The following is a 22959-nucleotide window of genomic DNA, read 5'->3' as shown; positions in this document are numbered from 1 at the left end:
GTTACGCTCTTTTAGTTGTGTATCATCAGGGCCCAATGTCAACTGGCTCCGCCATTTGATTCCAGCCCCGTCAGCACCGCAGTAGCAATAGCAGAAAGTTGTAATTCAAGAGCTCACTGTTAGCATATTCCGTTGACATCAAAGTGAAGGGTTAGCTTGCAGCATATATTTCAGCGAAGCACCGCAGATATTTCTCGGCTTCATCGTCCACACTTCAAGCCACAGAACCTCTTTTTGGTCCTCAGCTGAGCACACATCGGCTCTTTTTTCCGTTGCTCAATCCGCATTTCTCAGTGACATCATGGGCTCGGCCCGGGCCTGACGGAGACAGCTTGCATAACCTCACTGACAGGCTGGTGACAGTGTGGCGGTGACGTCTGCACACACACACACATGCAGATACAGTTGCCATCACTTCCCATTAGCGGCAGGAAACCCCCTGAGTCATCCTGGAGCGGCGCTCTGAGCGTAAGTGAAGGTTTTCAGTGAAATCATGTGTCGCTCCTGTCAGATGGAGACGTGGCCTTGAAGGGATCTTTGTAGCTGAAGGAGGAAGTGAGATGAGCGTTTTAGTGAAATGCCGCACATGAGACTGGGAGACGGACACCAGTCCCACACTTTTCCATTTTGACTTCCTTAAAAGGAACTCGATAATCAGGAGTTTTGTGCTTTTCCTTTAGTATGTTTAAAGTGTTTTGCTGTCACAAACAACACAGAGAGTTGGAGATTTAGCACTTAACTTAAAACAAATATTGCACATTTAGGATACCACAAATGAGCTAAATGCTTTACTGGTGCTACGTTAATTTGCTAACAGTTCCACATACACAGGCGAGCCCCTATCTTACGTCTGAGCAGTTACAGCCAATGTTCAGAGCCCATTCCTTCATATTTGGGAACATCTTTTCCGGTTTTAAGATGGGGGAATTCCACTATTTCCACTTTCTTCTCTCCCAGTGTTCTCCTACCCCCTACCATCTGCACCCTTAGCCACGCCGGGGAATCACAGGCAGGGCAGATACAGTACGTGCTGCTCAGCGTGCCAGAGATCATGCAGCAGTGTGCCGAAAGATGCCCGCGAGCCTGAGGTTGCTGAACTCTGTTCTGTAGCTCTAAATATAGTAAATATACCCCGCCGCAATATAATGTGATCTCACAAGACCAAAGACAGGAAAAAGGTTTAAAATGCTGTCAAATCAAGAGTTCCACACAATAATCTTTGGAACAGATTTAGCTTATAATGGCAGTTTAATGCAACATTGAATGACTTCTAAAGTCATGTGGTTTTAAGTCCATGTCTTTAAAACAATAGTGTTCTCCTATCGAGCAGAATCCAAGTCTGTGACCAATATGAAGCACAATCAGTGTTCAAGCACCTCAGAATCTCACCCTGTCCACCGTTGGTGCTGCCTGCTAGCAGCATCGTAAAAAAAATGATGGGCACCTTGTGCAGGCTGACCTAGGGCAACGTTTAGCATTTGAGATATCATAAAAAGTAATGAGAAGTTTTAGGAAATGAAATTAAAGTAAAGTTCTTTATTCCATGAATGTACTCCCCCCCCCACCACCACCCCTGTGAAGCACTTTCTGCTGATGCAAAACTTTTTTTAAAGCTATTTTAAGGAGATTCCTCTAAAGTGAAACCCGTCATAAGTGGAAAAACAAAGAACAGACTTGTTCCCATCTGGTCACTGTATCATTGGATTAGCGTGAAGATGATGCGCACCAGGCTGAGCTCAGCAGCTCTCAGCTGCAGCCTGGAGAGCGAAGACGGTTCCAGAGATGCGTAGAATCGAGATTTATGTCCAATTGCACGGAGGCCCGGAGTCAGAAATGAAGATCTGAGAGAAGAAACATGGCCTGAGACATGAGCGGGATGGGATAAATGACAGGTGGATCCATTTGACTGACTTCAAACCGCAGTATGTGTGGAAGCTGAACCCATCACTGACTGTAGCAGCTGTAGCACCGATAGCTTCCTGATAGCATCGACTCCGTGTCCGGTTGGTTGATTTACGACGTCTTTCGCAGCTACAGGACATGAAGGGTATTTGCGAAGAAAAATGTCTTCCTTGAGAACATTATCGCGTATTTAAAGTAGAGGTTCGTTATAAACCTGTCTATTCTGGGCTACCGTAGAAACATGGCTGAGCAACATTCCCGCACCCGTTTCAACATTCATGTAAATATCTCAGTCCCGTGTGAACCGAAACACGGCCATTAGCAGGGTGAGGTCATTATGACCTTTGACCCTTCACTAATGTATTGTTCTTGCAACCGATCCCCGCCCGCATGTGAGCCTTTGATGTCAGTGAGTCATGAGATTCCAGGGTTATTTGCTATTATTGCATCTGTGGTGTGCTCTGCATTTATTTTTGTTCTTGCGTTAAACTGAAAGTGGTAGCGATGACCGGCCCAATGCGCCAAATTCTACTTTCAGCCTAAGTTTCTCACAAGACCTTTAGGGAAGTTTATTGTGCTGAATGTGCACAAACATGGCAACTCCCTTGTGTAAGAACAAATGTTTTCAATCACTGGTGAACAGCACATCGGAATTCTCATGTAGGGGCAATTAGCGGTCATGCGATGCGACCGTACGGCAAGAAAAAGTCCCGCGGCCCCACCGAAGCGAAGAAGAAACATTCAACTTGTCGGGGATCCAGGCTTTGATTTTTCCTAAAATCCCACTCGGCCTAAGGAGATCAAAGCGAGGTTGATGGACAGATTGGGATCACTCGCGAAGGAAGGCAGAGGGTTTTTCAGCACAGACCACAATCTGGAGTCCATCCGCATGAAACAATCCGCTGCTCCCTGGTTTGATTGATTATCCTTGGGGGTCGCCAGGGTTGTGAAAATAAAGAATGCGCTCGCTGCAGTTGGGTTGTGGCGCGCCGATGACTAATATCTGGAGGAGGCCCAAAGATTCGAGTTCCGATGGACGTGATATCTGAGATGATGTCAGAATGTGGAGCTTTGTTTTGGTCTGACGGCAGAAATCTTTGAATGGACGACATGCAGAGGATATCCCTCCGTGTTTACCGGGCACGTTTTGTCCGAGCGTTTTGTCTCCCCTCTTGTCCTTCCCGACTAAACAATTGCTCATACTGTGAGAGACGTCCATCAACTCCACTGGGGATCATCTCTTCGTGCACACCAAATGTCACCAGTGTTGTGGTCAGTTTGAAGGGGGTCAGTCCAACAGATGTTACTATCTCAAGCACCCATCACCACCCTTCTCCTCATCCTTACCTGCCATCAGCAGTAGAGATTCCCCACCCTGGGCCCTGCTCAGGGTTTCTACCTGTTAAAAGGCAGTTTTTCCTGCCACTGTTGCAGCTTCTGGGGCCAGGCTCTGCATTTCCATGAAGCACTGTTTGTAATCGACGCCTTACAAATAAAGTTGTATTGAATTGAAACAACAAAAGCGTCAGCCTCGTTCACCCCAAAAAACAATGAATCAACCACACAATTAATAAAAACATGCTGCTTTTTCACCTCTGATATTCTTGCACCTAAAGACATTTAGTTCCTGTTAGCACTTGGCTAGCAGTCAAGTGACAATGAGGAAGTTTCCTTGTCTGTTTTTTTCCCACAAATATGTCATCATTGCGGTGATTTTTTTTAAAAAAAACAACGACGTCATTCATTTTAATAATATTTACTCTGTGACAAGCTAACACCTGCGAGGCTAATTAAATATACAGCTCCAATGTCTGGCTGTAAAGATAACAGCAATTTTGACTTCCCTACCATCCATTAGCAATGGGCAAATTTACTAGCAACTGGTAACCAGATTTGCAGGTTAAGTAATCAATCAGTCTGAGTTTTACTTCTGTGAAGTCTGAGGTCTACTGGTAACATGACGAGTAAACATATCCAAGTGTTGGAGCTCAGAGGAAGTATAATTAGCTGTTGGCGTTCAGCCAGATCGGACTCAACTATTCTCCGTGCAGATCAATTCCCAGGCCCTCTTTGCCGCTCCTGGCGGTGGGTGACTCAGCTAATAAGAACAAGACTATGCCTTCCATACTGGGTTCCCCTATGGCTCACTGGTGTGCGGTTCTACAAAAACGCTGGTTAAATACCAAGCACATGTGCACAAAAGTGGATTAGCATACAGGCTACACACCAGCTCTGCTGCAAACACCACAGTCACTTTTTCCACGCGTCCACTGTAGCATTACCATCCACCTTCCTTAGCTCTGCCTTCCATACTCCCGCAGCTACCCTTCCCTCCGCCTATGAGATCGACCCTAATGAACAGGAAAGAAAGGAAACCTGCTCCGCCGCATGACAAACAGCCGCTCGCAGGGACGCGCTGATCAGCTGGTGAGTCACCGCCTTCACAGGACGACCACGGCAGGAAGCCAGAGCGGCGGGGGCCTAAAAATAACAGGGCCATCACTCCGATGGAATCCGCCGCTCGGTTTGGACGGGCCCAGGTGACCTTTGAACTCTTAAGAAGGGACGGAGGGAAGAAGCGTCCATTTTCACCATTCACCAAACCATGGAGGAGGGGGGTGGCAAGTGTTGCACAACAGACACACAAGAGTCCACATTTCTAATAATTACCCCACATCAGCTGGCGGTGACAGGTGGGCTCATCGTCTGAGGAATGTTTTAAAGTGACTGCACTGTACTTTACCCTTCATTTCCTCTTATTACATTAAGCAACAGTTCATAGTTCACTGATTATACTTTTGTTTCAGGAATCTTGCATAATTGCAGAGCATCGGCTTGTTGGTGATGAGTGTCGGGTTTCCCAGCTGGCCTGGAATATTTTTAATGTGAATTTATAGGCTTTATGGGGTGAGTCACTCCACGTACAACAAACAAACCCAGTCAGGGGAAATGTTTTGCTGTTCGTGTTGGAGCTGCGTTGGCACGGATCAAACTCAGCAGGGGGAAAGTGAATACTGTACTTTCAGGTGTTGGGGGGGTGGGGGGGGGGCGTTGTTGGCAATATACCCCGAACGTTGGGCAACACCAGGAGCAGTTTTGAAAGAGTGTTAATTATTGTCCACAACATGTGCGCGTCCTGGCGATGCGATAAGTGAGCCGATTTCTTCATTGCGTTCACGTGATCGGGGCTATTCGATTCTAAAATGATCAAGAAGAAAGAAGAAAGAAAGCAGGGAAGGAAGAAATCCCCGTGGAGCGACGTTGTGATTTACGCCACACGTCGACTTTCTGTGTATTGGAAGAGGCAGTTTCATCAGAGACGAGCTGAGCTGGAGTCGGTGCCGTTACTGGATTGCTCAATGGTTGTGTCACAGGAGGTTGGACTGGTCGGGCGGAGTGTTTGGCGCTCTGATCTCAACATCACCGGAGCGCACTCACTCACTCGCTGCCTCGCCGACAGTGAGGTGGGGCTCCCTCCCTCCCTCTCTCTCCCTGGCTTTCTCTACCTATCCTCCCTTCTCTGTCTCTTCGCAGTCCGGACTTTGACGGATCCCCCACGCTTCGCTCTCAACCTTCCGCTGGATTCCCCTCTCCAGAAGTTGTATTTACCGTAGCCATGACGCGCGGCGTTTAACTTTATTCTAACCTCTAAAGGACATATCCTCAACAAGTCACGGGTCTTTTTAAAAAAAAACTGTTCTGATTAATCAGCCCGTCGGATGAACTTGCAGTGGACCTGCCCGGTGCCCTGCATTCCGCACCAGGAGGGTCGCGCACAGAGCGGCTGAGGACTCTGACGACCAGCCGCCGGCCAAATGCGCCCGGCTGGCGCCGAAGCCGGTGAAGCGCAGGGGCTCCTTGGTCTCTTCTTCCGGATCCCCGTCAGCCCCGTCGCAAACCCTCTCCCAGCTACCCACGTGGGGCCGTCCAGGATAGGACCGTTCCTGATACTACCTCTGGCGGACAGGGAGAGCGTGCACAGCGCGGATGAACAACCGACACTGGCGAAGAACTGCTGTGCAAGGTATGCGCAATCGCCCGTCATTGTGCAATTTCTTTGAATGAATGGTGTTTCGAGACAACGGGGTTGCTCAACAGCCCGTCTGACATGTCATCATTAGTTCGCAGACTTTATCGCAAATGGTCGTTTGCACGCGACGTCTCTCTTTCTTTTCGTTCGTTTTCTCTTTTTGGAGATCGATTTTTAAAAACCGCGTTTAAAAGAAGGGTATTATAAACATCTGTTGTCAAGCCTGCGGAGGACCTGGCTTGCGCTGTGTTCTGGAGACGAGCCGAAGTGAAGTCCACCTCTCCTCGACGCGCTGCGCTCATTTGCATACACGTCACCGCACCCACCGCCGGCGCCAAGGTGCGCGAAAGGAAAAAAAAACCCCGCAAATACACGCAACAAAAAGGGTGCGATTCCGATAAAGATCCGCCGCTGCAACGAGGACGAGGCTGCTGTTCCACATCTCGTGTTTTAGACAGCGTGATGGAGCCCGCGGGCACTGGGCTTTGTTGATTAATAGAGTTAATCGATTTACGCTTTGGTGATTCATTTGTTACGCTCATGCAGGAAGCAGCTCGAATCAGAGCACGTCCTCCTTTTAACTCGCTGCCAAATTTGCATGGCTGTTCCCTTGGATGATCATTAAGAGCACACTGGCCCACTGCAGCCTCCCCCCTCCCTCTCTAATTTCCATCCACACATTCTTTCTCTGTCCCCCATCCTTCCTCTCAGGTCTTTGACATGGGGGCATACCAGGAGAAGATCAGGCCCTACGGCGTGCTGCCCCCCCACAGGAATGTGGCGAGCATCAGGGACATCATCCTCGGCGAACGCAAGGCCTACGTGTTCCTGGACAAGGACTTCGGGGACATGCACACCTACATCAAGAGCTGCCGCCGGCTGTGACGAGGAGCGCGCCTGCGGCCTCTTCCTGCAGGTGGCCCGGGCCGTGGCCCACTGTCACCAGGCCGGCATCGTCCTGGGCGACCTCAAGCTGCGCAAGTTCGTCTTCGCCGACGAGAGAAGGTGAGCGGCAGCTTCCTGCACCTCAGGCACTTTTCAGTTCTCACCATCCGCCACGCATTGGGGTCACTTTCGGGTGCCATTTCAATGGAATGCGGTGTTGTGAGCCCTGGCAGGCGAGCCGTAGAGCAAATATGGCAGCAGCTGATCCACACAACCAAATACGCAAACACACTCACACACATGGATGTGGGCACGGAGAGAGTAGAGGTTCTGTACTTGCGGAGGCAGACTGCACTGCTTCCCAGATTTTGGCCCTCTGTCTGCCTCCCTTTCTCACCCTCTCGACGTGTCTCTTTGTGTGTTTGGGAACGAGTGTGTGTGTGTGTGTGTGTGTGTGTGTGTGTGTGTGTGCGTGTGTGTGTGCGTGCTGTGGGAGGTAGTTTGGCGGAGCTGCCAGACGAGGCTGCTGAATGAGACACCCGTCCTCCTCCTGCAGTCTGTACTTTAGACGCATTTAAGAATTATTATTTATTAATTATTTGCTGCAGAACAGCTGACGCCGTGTTGCGTTCAAATACACTGGGAGCGCATCAACGCGCCGCTCCGAACCGGCTTCCCACACACTCCCACACACACACACATGCCTCACTGTCCGCATTTTTGACCCCCGCACTGTCCACGAGGACGCACAGAGTCCCCACTCGCCAAACTATTTGTCGCCTCTTCGCCCTTTGCGTCACCCTCTTCCCCGTGAGCCCCCACCCGTCCATTTCTCCCCTGCCTGTTCAGAAGGGCCCTTGTTTCACGGAGACGTTCAGGCCTGACCTCCGGCCTTGTGCGGGGTCGTGCTGGATGAATGAGAGAGGACACCCAGTGAGAGGAGCTGAAAGTTGTTGTGTCCTACTGATAGCAGCACGGCGGCGGAGCGATGAGTCAGGGCGTAGATGTGCAGGGGGGGGGGGGGGGGGGGGTTGCTGCGCTTATCTTATTTTCCTGCGTGTGTTTGTCTGAATGCGTCTTCCTGGTTGCATGTGCGCTGATTGCGCAGCGAGGGATTTGTATCTGTGCATCCGTGTTTTGTTGCCCGGGCGACAACATTGCGACACTCGTTTGACGCCCAGGAGCCACTTGACCCCGAAGTTGCGGGATGTTTTTCTGCACCCCGGATGCTCTGAGAGCAACGCCACCGTGAGAACAAAGCCGCTGATTCGGGGCCGCGTGACATCACGGAGTCTAGCTTTTACTTTCCCGGAGGGGGGGAAAGTGATGTTTTTCGCCGTCCATCGGCGCTTTTTTTTTTAAATTTCCTGTTGTGCATTCCTCCGAAATCACAGTCAGGCATCGTGCAGACCGCGGCAGCCGTGCCGTGATGCAATGTGCAGGCCAACAATGCAGCGGCGGAGCCAGGGACAGAGGCACAGATCACAACAATCGTGCGCGCACACGCGCATACAGTGAATTGGAAAAGCCAGTTTAGGGACGGTGACTAGTACTGCGAAGCATGCACAGCTCTGCTGCCGAGCTAAGCCTCCCCGTGCGTCACTGATGTGGCAACAGCCATTTGAGGGAAATTATGGGATGGCTGGCGCCGCAAGTGTGGGACCCAGGTGCAGATGGCCTCGGCCAGAGAGAGAGAGAGTGGGGGAGATCTGTACTCTTAACAGAAGGATGACTCACTCTCTCCACCTCTCCGCTCTGCTTCCTTTTCTGTCTCCATCTCTCATTCCGACTCACCTCCTCCACCATCTCGCCCGTTTAAATATCTGTTGCTATCTATCTCGCTGCTTCGGCCTCTTTTCGTCTATTTCCCCCCGCGCCCCAGCGCTCCCCTCTGAACGCTGACTCCAGCCTCTGAATGGAATCGGGAGCAGAAATCGTAGCCTTTATTGCCCCCCCCCAATCTTTAATCGGAATCAAGTTTACGTTTCTTTGGGAAAATCTTGCGCAAAAGTTCAGGAGACAATTTTAAACTGTAAATGAGTCATCTGCAAATATAAACCCTCACACCTCAGCCGCTCTCATGGCGGGCTAAAATGCGTGCGCTATCGCAGCATGTCTAAATATAGTAGTGTGTGTGTGTGGGTGTGTGTGTGTGTGAGAGAGTGGAGGAGCAGGAAGGGTTGCTGGTGTTGTATATTTATATGTGTGTTTATGCGAGAGAGTGAGTGTATGTGCCGGGAAGGCATTGGAAAATTGGCCAGGCAGCTCTGATTCTCAGATTCTCAGATGAGGTGTGTGTGTGTGTGTGTGTTCTTGTACTTGGCATATATTGAGTACCAAAATATGCATTCTACTTGCAAAATGAGGACATTTTTGGGAAGTGAGGACAGTGTTTGCTGGTATGGCTGGTTTAGGGTAAGAGGCTGGGGAGTGTATTATGTCTATTAAAGTCCAAGGTTGTGTGCGTGTGTGTGTGTGTGTGTGTGTGCCTGTTTTCAGCTAAAAGTGATACTAAGTGTTTAGCTCAGAGCTGTGGGAGATCAGGAACTGTTTCCCTTGTGAAATTGGTCGCTAACTTGTGAGTAGCTGAGTCTCAAAGACTGGATTTGACCCTTTTTTTTTTGTCGCGTGCAGGACACACGTGAGGCTGGAGACCCTCGAGGACTGTCGGATCCTGGAGGACCCGGGCAATGACTCCATGTCAGACACCCACGGCTGCCCGGCGTACGTCAGCCCAGAGATCCTCAGCAGCTCCGCCCCTTATTCCGGCAAGATGGCCGACATGTGGAGCCTGGGCGTCATGCTCTACACCATGCTGGTGGGCCGCTACCCCTTCCATGACCCCGACCCGGCCACCCTGTTTTCCAAAATCCGCCGGGGGCAGTGCTGCTTGCCCGAGGGCTTGTCCCCGAAGGCCAAGTGTCTCCTCCAGAGCCTCCTGAGAAAGGAACCAAGCGAGAGACTCACCATCGCCGAGCTGTTGGCCCATCCGTGGTTCCGGCAGCCGGCGCCGTCGCAGGAAGTGGTGCTCGCCGAACAGGAAGTGAGCTCAGGGGAGCAGACGGTGCCGTCCTTCGACATTGAGGAAGATGACGATCTGTTCTGCTGACGGACTCCATTTAGCCGAATCTGGCTGAGGGACCAAAACAAAAACTACAGACTTTTTCTACATTGGCACTTTTACATTTGTGTACTGTTGAATGGACAAACACGCTCATGCTTTCTACAAAACTTACTGTACTGTATTTGTTGCCGTACGTGTTACTTGCCGAGGGCATTGCTCACAGTGACCATTCATTGTCCTTCTTTACGCTATTTGAAATCCTCTGGTGCTAAGAGAAATAACCATGACTCCGATTTCGATCCGATTATGCTAACAAAATAATCTCTAATTTCAAGCTAATTTCAGTCAATTAACCCAGACACTAGGACTCGCTGTCCTCTTGGATTGTGCACGTGGAGAGCTGAAGGTTGTTCCTCTCGCTCTCTGAAAAGGGCTGCAAGCGTCACTGGCTGACTCACAGACAGACTCGGGATAGAAGCTCGCTAGCGTCTCACGCCGGGCGGCGAGAAAGAGGGCTGCCCGAAGACTGGTGCGTCAAACGGAGAGCAAAAAAAACTCGTTGGCGCGTTACAGCGTGGCGATCTTTGACCTCACCGGGGGTGAGGGGGTGTTTCATCATGAAATGGTGAAGGCACCTGGTTTAGAGGACGGGGGTGGCGGGCTTCTGTTGCCGTGTCGTGCCTGCATCACTGTGTTTCACGGACCGAACAGCTCCGACTCCGGCCGTATTTCACGGATTCAAGGATTCAAGGATTCGATTTAAGGACCCCTGACCTCAGCTATAAGACCCGACTGTACCTCACCTCTGTCATGGTACTGAATTTATTTATCTCCTCTGACGACGGCCGCCGCAGTTAGCGACGCGACCTGGCGTGTAAGCTCACCACTTTCAGAAGAACAGGGAAGTCTCCGGTACCTTCGGGAGACGGCGCGGTTGCCTTTCTAGTTCATACATGTAGAGTGAGTCACGTGTTCATGTGACATGTAAAACGACACGGGTGCACAAACTTCATATTGCACTGTGAATTATGTATTTGTGACACGACCCAGAGGCCTTCGGGAGTCCAGACGGGTCATTCACCACACACACACACAGGAAGAGTTCTATATTCGTTGTCGAAAATATGTAAATATGTACATTTGGAATACGTGTGGACGTGTTGAATAAAGATCACGTTTTTTTTCATATTCATACGGCTTGTTTTTGCTCATTCCTGCTGCTGGCCTGTCTCTCTCTCTCACACACACACACACACACACCTGCGCATTATGCGGATCGACTGCATGCCTGGGAGGCTTCCTTGCAAGAATTCTCCTCAGACGGTTCTTAATCATCGAGACAGAAACAATACATTTTCTCTCGTCCCCCCCGTGCTTTCAATTTCATCCTTGAAAGGGAAAAAAACTCTCTTCCTCTCTCTCTCTCCGTCTCCGAGCGTTTACTCTTCTCCTGACCTTTGCGTAAAGTAACATTTAGCTCCTCAAACACACAAATGTCAACAGTGGGTCAGAGCCTTTTCCTGGAATGCGGGCCGGGCAGCGAGGACCCGGCTGCAAAACAAACCCAGCTCATCCCGGCGTGGATAATCCAAACTCCAACGAGTGCGTTCCGTTTTTCATCCGATCCACTTATGAATCACTGTGTGACCTTTAAGAGTTTGGCTCCTCTCCACCAACTGTGTGTTATGACTACCTCAGGCATGGCTGGCCAGGCTTGCGTAAGCATGGCGTGTGTGTGTGTGTATGTGTGTGTTCATGTGCATACCTGCCTGCGAGTGTCTGCTGGGGAATCTGCCAAACCGACGATGGTCCGACCACGTAAGGCAGGGGTCAAAACAGGGGGCCCCCAGAAAAACAGAGGTAGTTTAATGGTAAGATAATATCTGGTGAAGTGTGTGTGTGTGTGTGTGGAGGGGGGGGGGTAGGTTGGTGTGTCTATACATGAGTAGAACTCCCAAGATTCAGTAAGTGAAAATAAACCATAAAAAGAAACAGGAAGTGGAAACGACAGGAAGTGAGGTTATTTGTTTACGGTCACCAAATACGTCCATATTTAGGTTGGTCGGGAGAACGCCCCCGCCCCCGTACTGAACAATCAAAACAGTGCTAGCCTATTTTGAAGCTGGGTATCTGCTACATAAATGGACAGAGGTGTGAGCATTTGTTATATCTTCCTGGGCGATATCGCTCAGACGATGGCACAAAATGGTAGCAGGTGTATTGCTACATTGTAGTTAAGGTTTCCAGTTTGCTAAAGGTTTTTTTATTTATTTATTTTTTTACAAAAGTTAGCATTTTCTCACTGTAACCAAACCAGTTCAGTGTGACTCAAAACAGCGAAGTTTGCACTGTGCTCTGTAGGATGGATGAAACGAGCTAGCTTCGTAGCATAGCCTGGTTTCGGTAGATGTACGTTATTTTGTTATCTCTCAGTTGGCCTCAACGGCCCAGTGGGCAGGTCCGATTTTGTGTACATAGTTTAAAGTTTTTTGTGCTGTATCATCGCAGCGGCCAGTTCGCCAGGTATCCCAGCATTCCTTGAGTGGTGAATCAGTCCACCGCGGAGGGAGATGGATCACTCAGGGGACACAGTGCAGGTGCAATCAAGCTATTTTTGAACCGAACATTCCCTCTTTTATGGTCTAGTCTTATCTGCTAAGATTTATTATGGCTTAAACAACTGCTCACTTTCCCCCCCAAAAAATGACCTTATTGAGATCAAATTGGCAAGTGAGAGGAAACCAGCAGTGAAACAAGAGAGAGAGAGAGAGAGCGAGTGTGTGTGTGTGTGTGTGTGTGTGTGTGTGTGTGTGTGTGTGTGTGTGTGTGTGTTGCAGCCATATTATTTGTCTGTATGATCTCATCGGGTCATGTGGCCACACGTGTAAAAAGCTTACACCTGTGATCCAGGATTATTGACATTTCCCAACCGCACGCACCTTCTCAGACTTCCTTGTGAACGGATGTGCAGTGTGATTACTTTACCCTCGTGATCATGATTTTATTATTCTCATATTGTTGATATGGTAATGATGTTTGATCATCATGGAGGATATTCCATAAGCAGTGTTGACCAGTTACATATGAAATTGGCCTGTGAAAGTGGCTTCAGGTGTGGTGTTAATCCCTGTTTATCCTTCATGGGTCACACACAAGGAAGTAAAAAATATGAGTAAGTGCCTTCGCTGGCCTTTGCTCTCAGATGTTGTTGTTAGGTGCTTCTTTCAGGAATTACCCGCACTTCCCTTGCGTAATGAACACGGGGAAACGCCCTCTCTTTTTCCTTGTATGACGGTAAATCCACCAGAGAATGTTCGGCATTGTGCTGGTGTTAGTTCAGAGGGAAGCGTGATTATTTGTAATCTGGCTGGTATTTTCAACTGTCATCCACAATGACGGAAGCATTCCTGCCATCATTGGGAGGAAGTCGTGACCTCTGCTGCGCCCTAGTGGGCATTCAGAGAACCGCAGCTAAACTTTATTTACGCTGTTTTTTTTAGGATTCTTTTTTTAAATCGGTCTCAGTTGCATGGTTGCGGCTGCGTTAACATGAATGAATATGCTGAATTTTATCAGTTGCATGATTGAAGGACGTCACAATTTAATCTGCCGTGTAATCACATAAAATAGCAGACAGGTGAATTTGTGCGCCAGTCACAGAATTTCTGGTTACGAGGTCACCTGTGTGCTTTCATGTTAGTTTTAAAGAGCATATCTGCATGATTCAATGCCGCCAGCGACATCTGGTGGAAACATGCCAATACTCCCGTTTCCTGTTCATCTGAGGTCACAGCCATGAGGCAATTGATGTGGATATCTATCTAGAAATAATTTGAGTAGCCCTAGACTTCTTGAAGGCACTTTATAGGTTTTGTCTGTAAAAACTGAAACTTCTGAAAGTACAGAAGTGGATTAAATTAATTATCTAGCAAACACTGCAATCTTCCTCCTACTGACAATAAGTTTAAATGTTAAAATGTGCTAAATATACAGATAAGTGCGTTGAAACAAAGAAGAATCAAGATTGAAGGCTTTGGCAATTTTTTATGATTTTAATGTTTTTACAAAAACATCCACTTTAATCAAAGAGACCAAAGCCCATGTCATCATCGGACTCTTCAGACTCTTCCTTCTTCTCCTCTTTCTTCTCCTCTGCCTTGGCTGTAGAGGGGGAAAAAAAGAAAGGTTTAACAGGTCCCAGGATTGTGATCCAGTTTACTATGGCTCTCATTCATTGACAAGCATACAGGGGGATGTCCAGTTAGGACTATGTGATCCATAATATCCGGTCACCAAACTAACCTGGAGCATCACCAGCAGCAGGAGCTCCGGCAGCAGGAGCTCCGGCCGGGGCGCCGCCACCAGCTCCAACGTTGCAGATCAGGCTGCCGATGTCGATGCTGGACAGAGCCTGCAACACACACGTCATTAAAAATAAATAAGTCACATTCACCCCCATTTCCGATGCTTGAAATAGTGTTAAAGCACAACTGACTTAAGACAACAGACCCAGTGGGGCTCCTAACCCACACCAGCTCCCGTTAAGCATGCTCACCTTAGCAAACAGACTTGGCCAGAAAGGCTCCACGGTGACTCCGGCAGCCTTGATCAGGGCGATCAGCTTGTCCTCCTGCACACAGCAAAAGATGCACAATCACAATCAAGAACGGACACTCTAGGCCCACATTTAGGGCAGTTGGAAGTGAATATCACAGCGGTTCCTGCAGCAACAAACAATATCTCCTTTACTAAAGCATGCATTCCAATCCCAGTCCCCATGATGAGTCTCAGCCTTGACACCTGGAAGCGTGTCAGTATTTAGGGCAGCACGTGTTTCAAACATCTTACAGATGCCAGCGGGTGGCCGCCAAAGGGGCCATTTTAATGTCTGAGCTGTGTAATAGATGTTTCATACAGAAGTTAGAAGTTTAAAAGGCTATTCTGATGCAGAAACGAAGCTAAAGGCGGGCTAGCATAAAGCACGCCGCCATTTTTAGTCAAAGGATGTAACTGGACACAATAACTCCACCTTTTCATCAAGATATTATAAACCACTTCCCACCAACGACCTATTGTTAGCTTTATTATGGGGGAAATACACCTGAAGCAGAATACTACAGGGTCTGGAGGGAGCTATCGGGGACGACCGGCAACACTTACGGTGACGGTGACTTCATCGTCGTGGAGGATCAGAGCGGAGTAAATACAGGCGAGCTCGGACACGGAGGCCATTTCAGATGATGTATCTCACGTTTATCGCGTTGGATGCCTAAAAATGGGGGTGCTAGTCGCCGGATTCGGGGCCTTAGCTTCGGCAGAAGAACCAAGCACCTTAGGCACGATAAATTGCTAGAGCGGAAAAGGAAAGAGCGACACCGGAAGCTTGAGAATATAGTCCGCGCCGTTGTGCGTCGGGTTTACGTCATGACGCACAAACAGGACGCATACGTACCCGTTCGATTTAAGAACAAGAATTACTATTATTTTAAGGTTGAATTTCTAAAGACAATGAACCAGACATAGTATTTCCTCTAGATCTACTTTATGAGTTTTCCTACAACCTTTAGAAGTAAAAGAAATACATTTACAACAGCAGCACTGTTTCCAGAGATGCTTCCTTCCTACCGAACAATCGTGGTGCATATTAATTCAGTCCAAGGCATTTTATTTTAATATGTACATTTTTATTTTATTTCAATCAAAAGCACAAAAATTACAAGAGGCCAAGCATTTTCAAGGCAGACATCCAGCAGATCTCTCTTGGCTGTTTTTAGGGTAAAAGTAGGATTGCTGGGTATTCATAAACATATCTGAACATGAAAAAGACAATTCCCTGCAGTCTATTGCAAATGTTCAAATACTTTTCTCAAGTCTTGTCCATGGATCTCCCCACAGTGTCAGGAAATATCCTAGAAAGGTCAGTTGGACCGCTTCTGCTAAATTAACGAATTATTGTCACATTTGGCACCGATGTGTTTCCACTGTCCGATATGTAACAAAAATACTCAGGCAGGTAAAACTCCAAAACTAATGAGGATGGAAAAAAAGGTCAGAGTGGCTGTTAGTGGCACCGTCAGAGGAGAAAACCAGTTCATTGAAGACAGGACAGATTAAAGGAAAACAGGGTCTCCATGGTAACAGGTTACTCAATTACACATCTTCTGCATTAGCAAAAAAATGAAATATTCTGAAATAATGGCTAATCTCAATCTTCTATACCGTGTCTCTATAACATCCATCATACGTGCATAGGTGGCAGGTAGCGTTAAAAGATGTCTCAGGAAAAACGAGTTCAGTTTGTGTTAATTATGTCTTTTTCTGCTACTTTAGTGGTTTAGTAAAGACATGTTTAAAGGCGTTTTAGGATTCTGTCCTCAAATTATTTAGATTTATTACAGGTGAATTCTTAAAAGCATTTCCAGTGAGCAAAATTTAAATGCCCTTGGCAAAAAATAAACCCCCACCAGATTCCGACTGGATTACTGAAGCCCTTATTCAAACTAAAAGGTAAATTCCAAGGCTGCATTTAATAATCTGAAAAGCAAGATGTGATTTTTGAACTTCGTGGTATGTTGGAAAAAGTTAGACATGATTTTACAATATTTAACATGATAGAAGGGGCTAAAAAAACAAAAACATCATCACATTGATGCGGTTGGGTCAATTACAAAACAAAATGACCAAAACCAGAAATATTCCTCCTGTTGCCTCCTTAGTTCAGTAGGAAAAAAAATTCTTCTGATCATCTAGTCCTTATGAGGCTTCCTCTTGGGCTTTTCATCATAAGAGACTCCATATTCATTGACTCTTGTCTTGTCCACGGGATAGAGCCTGCAGACAGCAGGGGTCAGTAAACAGTTGTGTTTATGTGGTGGTGTTCTAGGTGAGTGTGTGTGTGTACCATCTCTGGTAGAGGTAAATGAGGAAGACCACGTCGTCTCTAAAGCAGGCCAGTCTATGTGAAGTCGGCATGGTGATGATGAAGGCGAAAACGTCATCGATAAAGGTGTTAAACGCCTGACAGAAAATAAAGATTAATAATAGAGACTTTAAGTGAAGTGGTACCTGTGTGGAGCTGTGTGGGTGTACCTTATACATGAAGGCCTTCCAGGGCAGGTGGGCCACAGACTTCAGCTGTTGATTTAAGTCATATTCATGCAAACAGAGAACCACATGAATCCTCAACATTATGTTTAAATATTCTCTTCTCTCTTAAACAATCATGTGAAGCAGCTGAAAATAAAAGGCACCTTATAGTTGACGAATAGTTGAGGAAGCATGAAGAGGAAGCCAAAGGCGTACACGCCTAGAAAAGTACGGAGCATTATTGTCTTTTGTCCTTTTAATAAATATGGCGCAGGTACGTGAATGTGCTAAAGTGTGCATCCCCCTCAGGGTTGGAGCTTACCGTTAACCAAACTGTTGATCAGCCAGGAGTACCAGCTAAAACGGAAGCAGAGAAATAGATGATTGATCATTGAGGGACGGGTTAAAGCCTTGGCGTTGTGTTCACACACTCCCGCACCTCTTATACCGCAGGAATATTAGCGCATACACAGCCCCTCCGATGCACAGCGGATATAGGAGGTATGACAGGTACTTCATGGCCTACAGAGAAATTTGCATTAGAAATACAGTAAACACATTAGTCCAGCAACAAAAGGACCCTTCGGCCTTCCAACTAATACCAGTCTGACTTAAGATCAGACAGAAAGTCTGGCCTCTTAGATGACGTAAAGCTCACCAGTGTGTCGTACTCCTCTGTTCTCCGCTCTGACTCGTCAGATTTTCCGTACTGTTCACAGAAAATGTGGAAATCGCAATACAGATGAGTGGAACGCTATGTGAAAAATGCTCCTCACCTCAGTTAGTACATTTAAAACATATCTGTTTATTCTTTGAGCTTCATGCACGTTTTAAAGCAGCCCACCTGGAATGTTGGTTTGCCTCCTTTCCAGGAGACCTGAATCTTAAAGGCTTTCTTCACTTTCCATACCTTGAAAATAAAAACCCAAAACACAATTCAGCCTTTAATAGAATTAGAGACATTTACCGACAATGGAAGAGATTTTTGGCGTACCTCAATGATGGAGCCGATCCCTGCAGGTATGAGGACCAGCAGGCTGGTCTGCTCGTCAAATAAATACAGAACAATCACAATGGTGCTGAAACACCTCCAGAGCACTACGGAACCCAGAACACAGAGATCAGACGATGTTAACTACTTGCCAAGCCTCTAAAGACTCCACCGTATTCACACTATCTAGAAAAGTTCTTTATTTTCCACGAGGAGTGTTGCTTACCTGCTTTGCTGGACATTCCCACCATGCTTTTCTTCTGCTTCCAAAAGCTGATGTCATTCTTGAACGCCAGGAAATCAAAGAGGAGCTGAAAAAAAAAAAAAAACAACTATAACATATTTATCATTACCTCACCATTAAATAGACATAACTACGAGCACCTCTCTTTATGATTTGGTTTTTTAATCACGCACATGTAACCAACGGAATAAAGCATTGTGCATCTGCTTTATGCTATTTAATTATTCTTAGTGTTAACAGTTACATGGAAGGCAGCCACAAAGAAGGTGAGAGCCAGGAAGTACAGGTTGGTATCCACAAAGATTCCTTTAATCTCATCAGCATCTTTTTCTGTGAAACCTGTAACACACAGAAATACAGTCTGATTACAGGGCAGAGTGTGTGTGTGTGCGTGTGTGTGTGTAGGTATTTTACCAAACTGCTGCAGAGAGTAAACAGCATCTTGCATGTGGATCCAGAATCGGAGCCTCCCGAGAGAGATAGAGTCATAGGAGATGGTCAGGGGGAGCTCTTTGGAGGTACTGTTGATCTCCTACACACACACACACACACACACATTTAGCAGGCATTTTGACTCCTAAATGGAAAATACTACTGGGAAAGTAAGTGGTTTATTAAAATGCTGTAAAGAAGCTGTGTTGAATGAACTTTTTACCACAAGGTCTTTCACCCGGTTGCTGAGCTCATCCACGAATAGCAGAGGTAGATAAACGATCTTCTTACCATTTTGGAATCTGAAAGACGGGAAAACAGTTCATCATCATCATCACGTCTACACCCTGATGGAGTGCACGCGTGCTGGACTGCTGTCTTACACTCGGAGGTATCTGTGGACATCAGCGGGCAGGTAATCTCTGTCAAAAAGGAAGTGGTCGCTGACGATATTGAGTGTTAAGCGTGAGCGCCAGTGAGAAGTCGGGTGATCTGATGCCCCTCCGGATCCAATCCCTTCCCGAGGGGCGGGATTAGCGTCACGCCGTTTCTGCTGCGGGGATTCTTCTGTCTGACTCTACATGATAACGGAAAAATAACAACAGTTCCACTGGATTACTTGCAAACAGCACTAATACACTGTCCTCCTCAAAAAAGGACTACCATTGTTTGATCTTCTCTGGAAATCAGGGAAATCTCTGCGGGTTTAGGAACCATGTATGTGGTAAGCTGAGCCACCGAGTGGACCTTTCGCTGATCCTGCCACGGGTTGACGCCAGCTTGATGGACAAATATCATAGCGTATAAAGTCCCATTGTTACGGGTCTTCTTAGGGAGGGAGACATTAACCACTCTGGATAAACAAAGAAGGCAAAAATCTGAGATTACAGGTGTAAATAAATAATCTGCTTGTTGGCTGAATATTAATTTTAAAAACTGTCTCCATTTCGCAACAATTATATATTATAAAAAGCCAAACCTCTCAAACTTGCTGTTCACATCAAATAGGTCTTCTTTGTGGATCAGGGTGTGTCCTCCCTCAGCGTTGGGCTGCAGAGCAGTGTAAATACTCAACTGGACAGAGAAAACCAGAGATCAGAAACATGTACACGTGCTCACAAAAGTCAAAAGCACCCTGAAAGACTGTGTATGAACCTGTAGTTTAGGGTTCCCCGCCAGAAAGGGCAGGATGCATTTGTCACTTTTGGGGCTGTCGCAAGGTTTAGTGTACACGATGCCATACATCACCCAGCAGGTGTGGAGGACGTACACGACGAACACCCCCACAATCAGGGTGGTGAATGATGTTTTTAGGAACATGGCGCTCGCGTTGGCTCGTCACAGCATCTGCAAATGAGGTAAAAATGATTCCCAAATTGTTGGATGTGCTAGCACTTTTCTGAACTAAACAGCATTCCAGTTCTACTTTGGACTACATGCAGTCCACAATCATCTAAAAAGATTATAATAGATGCCATTTCATTGGGGTAACTTTATTTATATAGCGTCTGTTACAATCAAAATTGTTTCTAGGCGCTTTCCAGAATCCCAGGGCCTGACCCCAGACAAGCAGCAGTGGCAAGGAAAAACTCCCCTTTAACAGGAAGAAACCTTGAGCAGGACCAGGCTCATGTAGGAGGACCCTCCTGCTGGTGGGGGGCTGGGTAGAGAGGGAGGAGAGGGGAGAGGACAGGTAGAGGAGAGGAGAGGAGAGGAGAGGAGAGGAGAGGAGAGGAGAGGAGAGGAGAGGAGAGGCATAGAGAATAGAAATACATTATATTGTATATGTATCTGTGTAGATTCTCAATCATCCATGTTATAGTTATCCAAGGTAGTTTTCTGTCTCAACTGGAGTGTTGGAGTGTCCCTTTTTCATTGGAATGACATATAACCAATGGAGGCCATAGAACAGGGATCCACAAACACAATTCCGTGATCCGCTTCATACCACGTCTGTGTGGTGACCCAGAAATATGCGATACTGTAGATTAACAAATAAGATTGATATTCGTATATATGAAGTCAAGCCACTGGTAGGATCATTTTGCAACCTCCTGGTAGGTGATAACAATGTAAGGTACAACAGCCTGGCTACACAATAATTTGGTGTGTATATTTGTAATGAAGTGACAAATCTACACATACCGGTGTTCAGTCTGCCCAGCTGGCAATAACAGGACCCTCAGCTGGAACGCTGGCCGTTCATCCGATCATTCGCAAATTCAAATTCGCGGGGATGTGGGGGGAAATAATAACATCGCCTCTGTAAGAGCGTATTGTGAATTTAGTTTTAGGTCTCCCCTGAGCATTCGTCTGACATCTCTCTTCACTGATAGTTACAGTGACATTTGTAACCTGCAGCCGAAAGCGTGAGGTGGACTTATCTTTCCGCCATTCACTTCCTGGTTAGTGTCGCGAGCGGGATTTGCTGTGTGTTAACGCGAGAATTCGTCAACAGAGGCGCCGGAAGTATAAGCGAAAGTTGCAACTTTTAAACAAAATAAAATAAATGAATAAAAATTGTATTTAAATTTGTTTTAGTGGACATCTATGTAGAAGTTAGAATATAGAAGGAACATATTAAAAGAATTATTTTTTTCAGTGTAGTGTGTTTTGGTTGTTTGTTGCGAGAATATATTGAAAACGTAATATGTGCCATAATTATATGATTTTTTTTCTTTTTTTCTTTTGCAGAAAGTGTGGATCCTAAAAGTGTAAAACACTGCACCTTTCTTATGTCTGGAGTTAGAGAACAGCTTCAAAAGCTGCCGTGACCCGGATTCGAACCGGGGTTGCTGCGGCCACAACGCAGAGTACTAACCACTATACGATCACGGCTGGCCAACTACCAGTAAGAAGCGACTCACAATCCTTTATTGTAGTAGAAAACCTTGAAAAACATTTATTTGGGGGAAAAATATGACCTATATAATGCTGACTGGAGTGGTAACCCTGAGGAGAGGTTCAGGAGGGAGCTGTCTGATGAGACCAAGAAGCTCAAAAACGAGTTCTCAGACAGGGAGGAGGCTTTCGAGAAGGAGCTCTCTGAAAAAGACAAAGCCTTCCAGAAGACACGGAAGTGGTAGAACTTTGGTAATGTTCTTCAACCAGCATGAAAAGATTCACATTTTCAAATGAATTCTGAACTGTCTTTATTGTTTTAACAGCCAGAAACTATTGAGAAGAAACAGAGGAGGATTTGGAGGGTCTGGAGGTGGAAGATCTGGAGATCTTTTTAAATATTTGCACCCTGAGAGATTTCTGTTGTCATTTTATATTTATTTATGTTTAAAAAACCTAGCCTAGCAACCAGCATGTAAAGTAAATGCTGCCGTGACCCGGATTTGAACCGGGGTTGCTGCGGCCACAACGCAGAGTACTGACCACTATACGATCACGGCTGGCCAGGTGAAGGGTGTTTAGCCCTGATCTCAAAGTTTTCTGCGTATACAGCCGACCAGGTAGAGTTAAATTAGTTTTAATCAGGACTGTCGACCTAGAAAGGACCAGGTTTAGAGCACAGGTCAAGATTATTCGGTTTTGTTTAAAACAATGACACTGCTTTTAGTGACAAGGCTGATACAAAACATGCATGTACATCAGCACGAGGGTCCCCCCTACATGAGCCTGGTCTTGCTCAAGGTTTCTTCCTTGTCACTGTTGCTTGTCTGGGGTCAGGCCCTGGGATTCTGGAAAGCGCCTCGAAACAATTTTGATTGTAAAAGACGCTATATAAATAAAAAAGCGATTGGTGAAGGAGGAACGGGCCCTTTGCCGTGACCCGGATTCGAACCGGGGTTGCTGCGGCCACAACGCAGAGTACTGACCACTATACGATCACGGCTGGCTAACACGATGCGTTCACTGACCAGATAATGGAAAGACTCCACCGTGTCATATGTGACAAGTTGACGTCTAATTAAATCTTGATAAGTTTATCAGGTATCGGTGATGTAAGAGGATATTAGTATCAGCACTGACCACTATCAAGATGTCATACTGACATTATTTATCTGTTTTAAACTCATTTCCTGTTGTAGGATTAACTAATGACATTCATGTAGCCTTTCTTATGAGAATCAATAAAATAGTTCTGGCCTTGTTGACGCCGTCTTTATATCCACACACTATACCTCTGCTTTTAATGAATCAGTGACATGATTCCTTTTTATTTAAATTAAACCCTGCAAAAGGCGCACAAAAATGCCCCACGAGGAGTGTAGCAGCGAGGAAAGGTGCCCACAAAAAGATGTGCTGATCAGGGAAAGCAAGGAACAAATGACCTGAGGAGAAAATATGACAAAAGGGAAGTTCAGAAGTGGCCT

The 22959-nt window shown here is 46.7% G+C and overlaps 3 protein-coding genes, 1 long non-coding RNA gene and 3 other non-coding genes across 7 annotated transcripts; 2 read left to right on the top strand and 5 right to left on the bottom strand.

Annotated features, from left to right (window-relative positions):
* The first annotated feature begins 5717 nt into the window (after positions 1–5717).
* LOC101079481 (tribbles homolog 1-like) lies at positions 5718–11073 on the top strand. Its single transcript, XM_003977193.3, is given in 5 exon segments — positions 5718–5879; positions 5882–5926; positions 6644–6814; positions 6816–6937; positions 9452–11073. Coding segments are annotated over 5 exon segments (975 nt in total). The 3' UTR covers positions 9927–11073.
* A 2832-nt stretch (positions 11074–13905) lies between these two features.
* LOC101078882 (60S acidic ribosomal protein P1) lies at positions 13906–15269 on the bottom strand. Its single transcript, XM_003977190.2, has 4 exons — positions 15042–15269; positions 14437–14511; positions 14184–14292; positions 13906–14042 (listed from the first exon to the last, which is right to left on the bottom strand). The coding sequence occupies exons 1-4, from the start codon at positions 15111–15113 to the stop codon at positions 13960–13962; spliced, it is 339 nt and encodes a 112-aa protein (XP_003977239.1). The 5' UTR covers positions 15114–15269; the 3' UTR covers positions 13906–13959.
* Positions 15270–16098: 829 nt separating this feature from the next.
* On the bottom strand, positions 16099–21059 carry LOC115251794 (cleft lip and palate transmembrane protein 1-like protein). The gene is made up of 18 exons (XM_029845414.1): positions 20780–21059; positions 19790–19981; positions 19614–19708; positions 19298–19487; positions 19018–19211; positions 18858–18936; positions 18617–18734; positions 18447–18541; positions 18185–18269; positions 17962–18065; positions 17812–17877; positions 17626–17676; positions 17407–17489; positions 17290–17324; positions 17132–17187; positions 16971–17015; positions 16783–16898; positions 16099–16712 (listed from the first exon to the last, which is right to left on the bottom strand). Exons 2-18 carry the CDS (start codon positions 19952–19954, stop codon positions 16628–16630), a joined length of 1662 nt encoding a protein of 553 aa, XP_029701274.1. The 5' UTR covers positions 19955–19981; positions 20780–21059; the 3' UTR covers positions 16099–16627.
* Positions 21060–21400: 341 nt separating this feature from the next.
* trnah-gug (transfer RNA histidin (anticodon GUG)) lies at positions 21401–21472 on the bottom strand. The gene has a single exon. It is a non-coding gene; the product is annotated as a tRNA-His (tRNA).
* Positions 21429–21892, top strand: LOC115251799 (uncharacterized). The gene is made up of 2 exons (XR_003890339.1): positions 21429–21727; positions 21802–21892. It is a non-coding gene; the product is annotated as an uncharacterized lncRNA (long non-coding RNA).
* A 71-nt stretch (positions 21893–21963) lies between these two features.
* On the bottom strand, positions 21964–22035 carry trnah-gug (transfer RNA histidin (anticodon GUG)). The gene has a single exon. It is a non-coding gene; the product is annotated as a tRNA-His (tRNA).
* Positions 22036–22406: 371 nt separating this feature from the next.
* trnah-gug (transfer RNA histidin (anticodon GUG)) lies at positions 22407–22478 on the bottom strand. Its single transcript has one exon. It is a non-coding gene; the product is annotated as a tRNA-His (tRNA).
* Positions 22479–22959: the final 481 nt, after the last annotated feature.

The sequence above is a fragment of the Takifugu rubripes genome, chromosome 12, assembly GCF_901000725.2.
Source record: "Takifugu rubripes chromosome 12, fTakRub1.2, whole genome shotgun sequence".
Taxonomy (NCBI): Eukaryota; Metazoa; Chordata; class Actinopteri; order Tetraodontiformes; family Tetraodontidae; genus Takifugu; species Takifugu rubripes.
The sequence above is the reverse complement of the archived record's forward strand: the minus strand, read 5'-3'. Positions and strand labels throughout refer to the sequence as shown.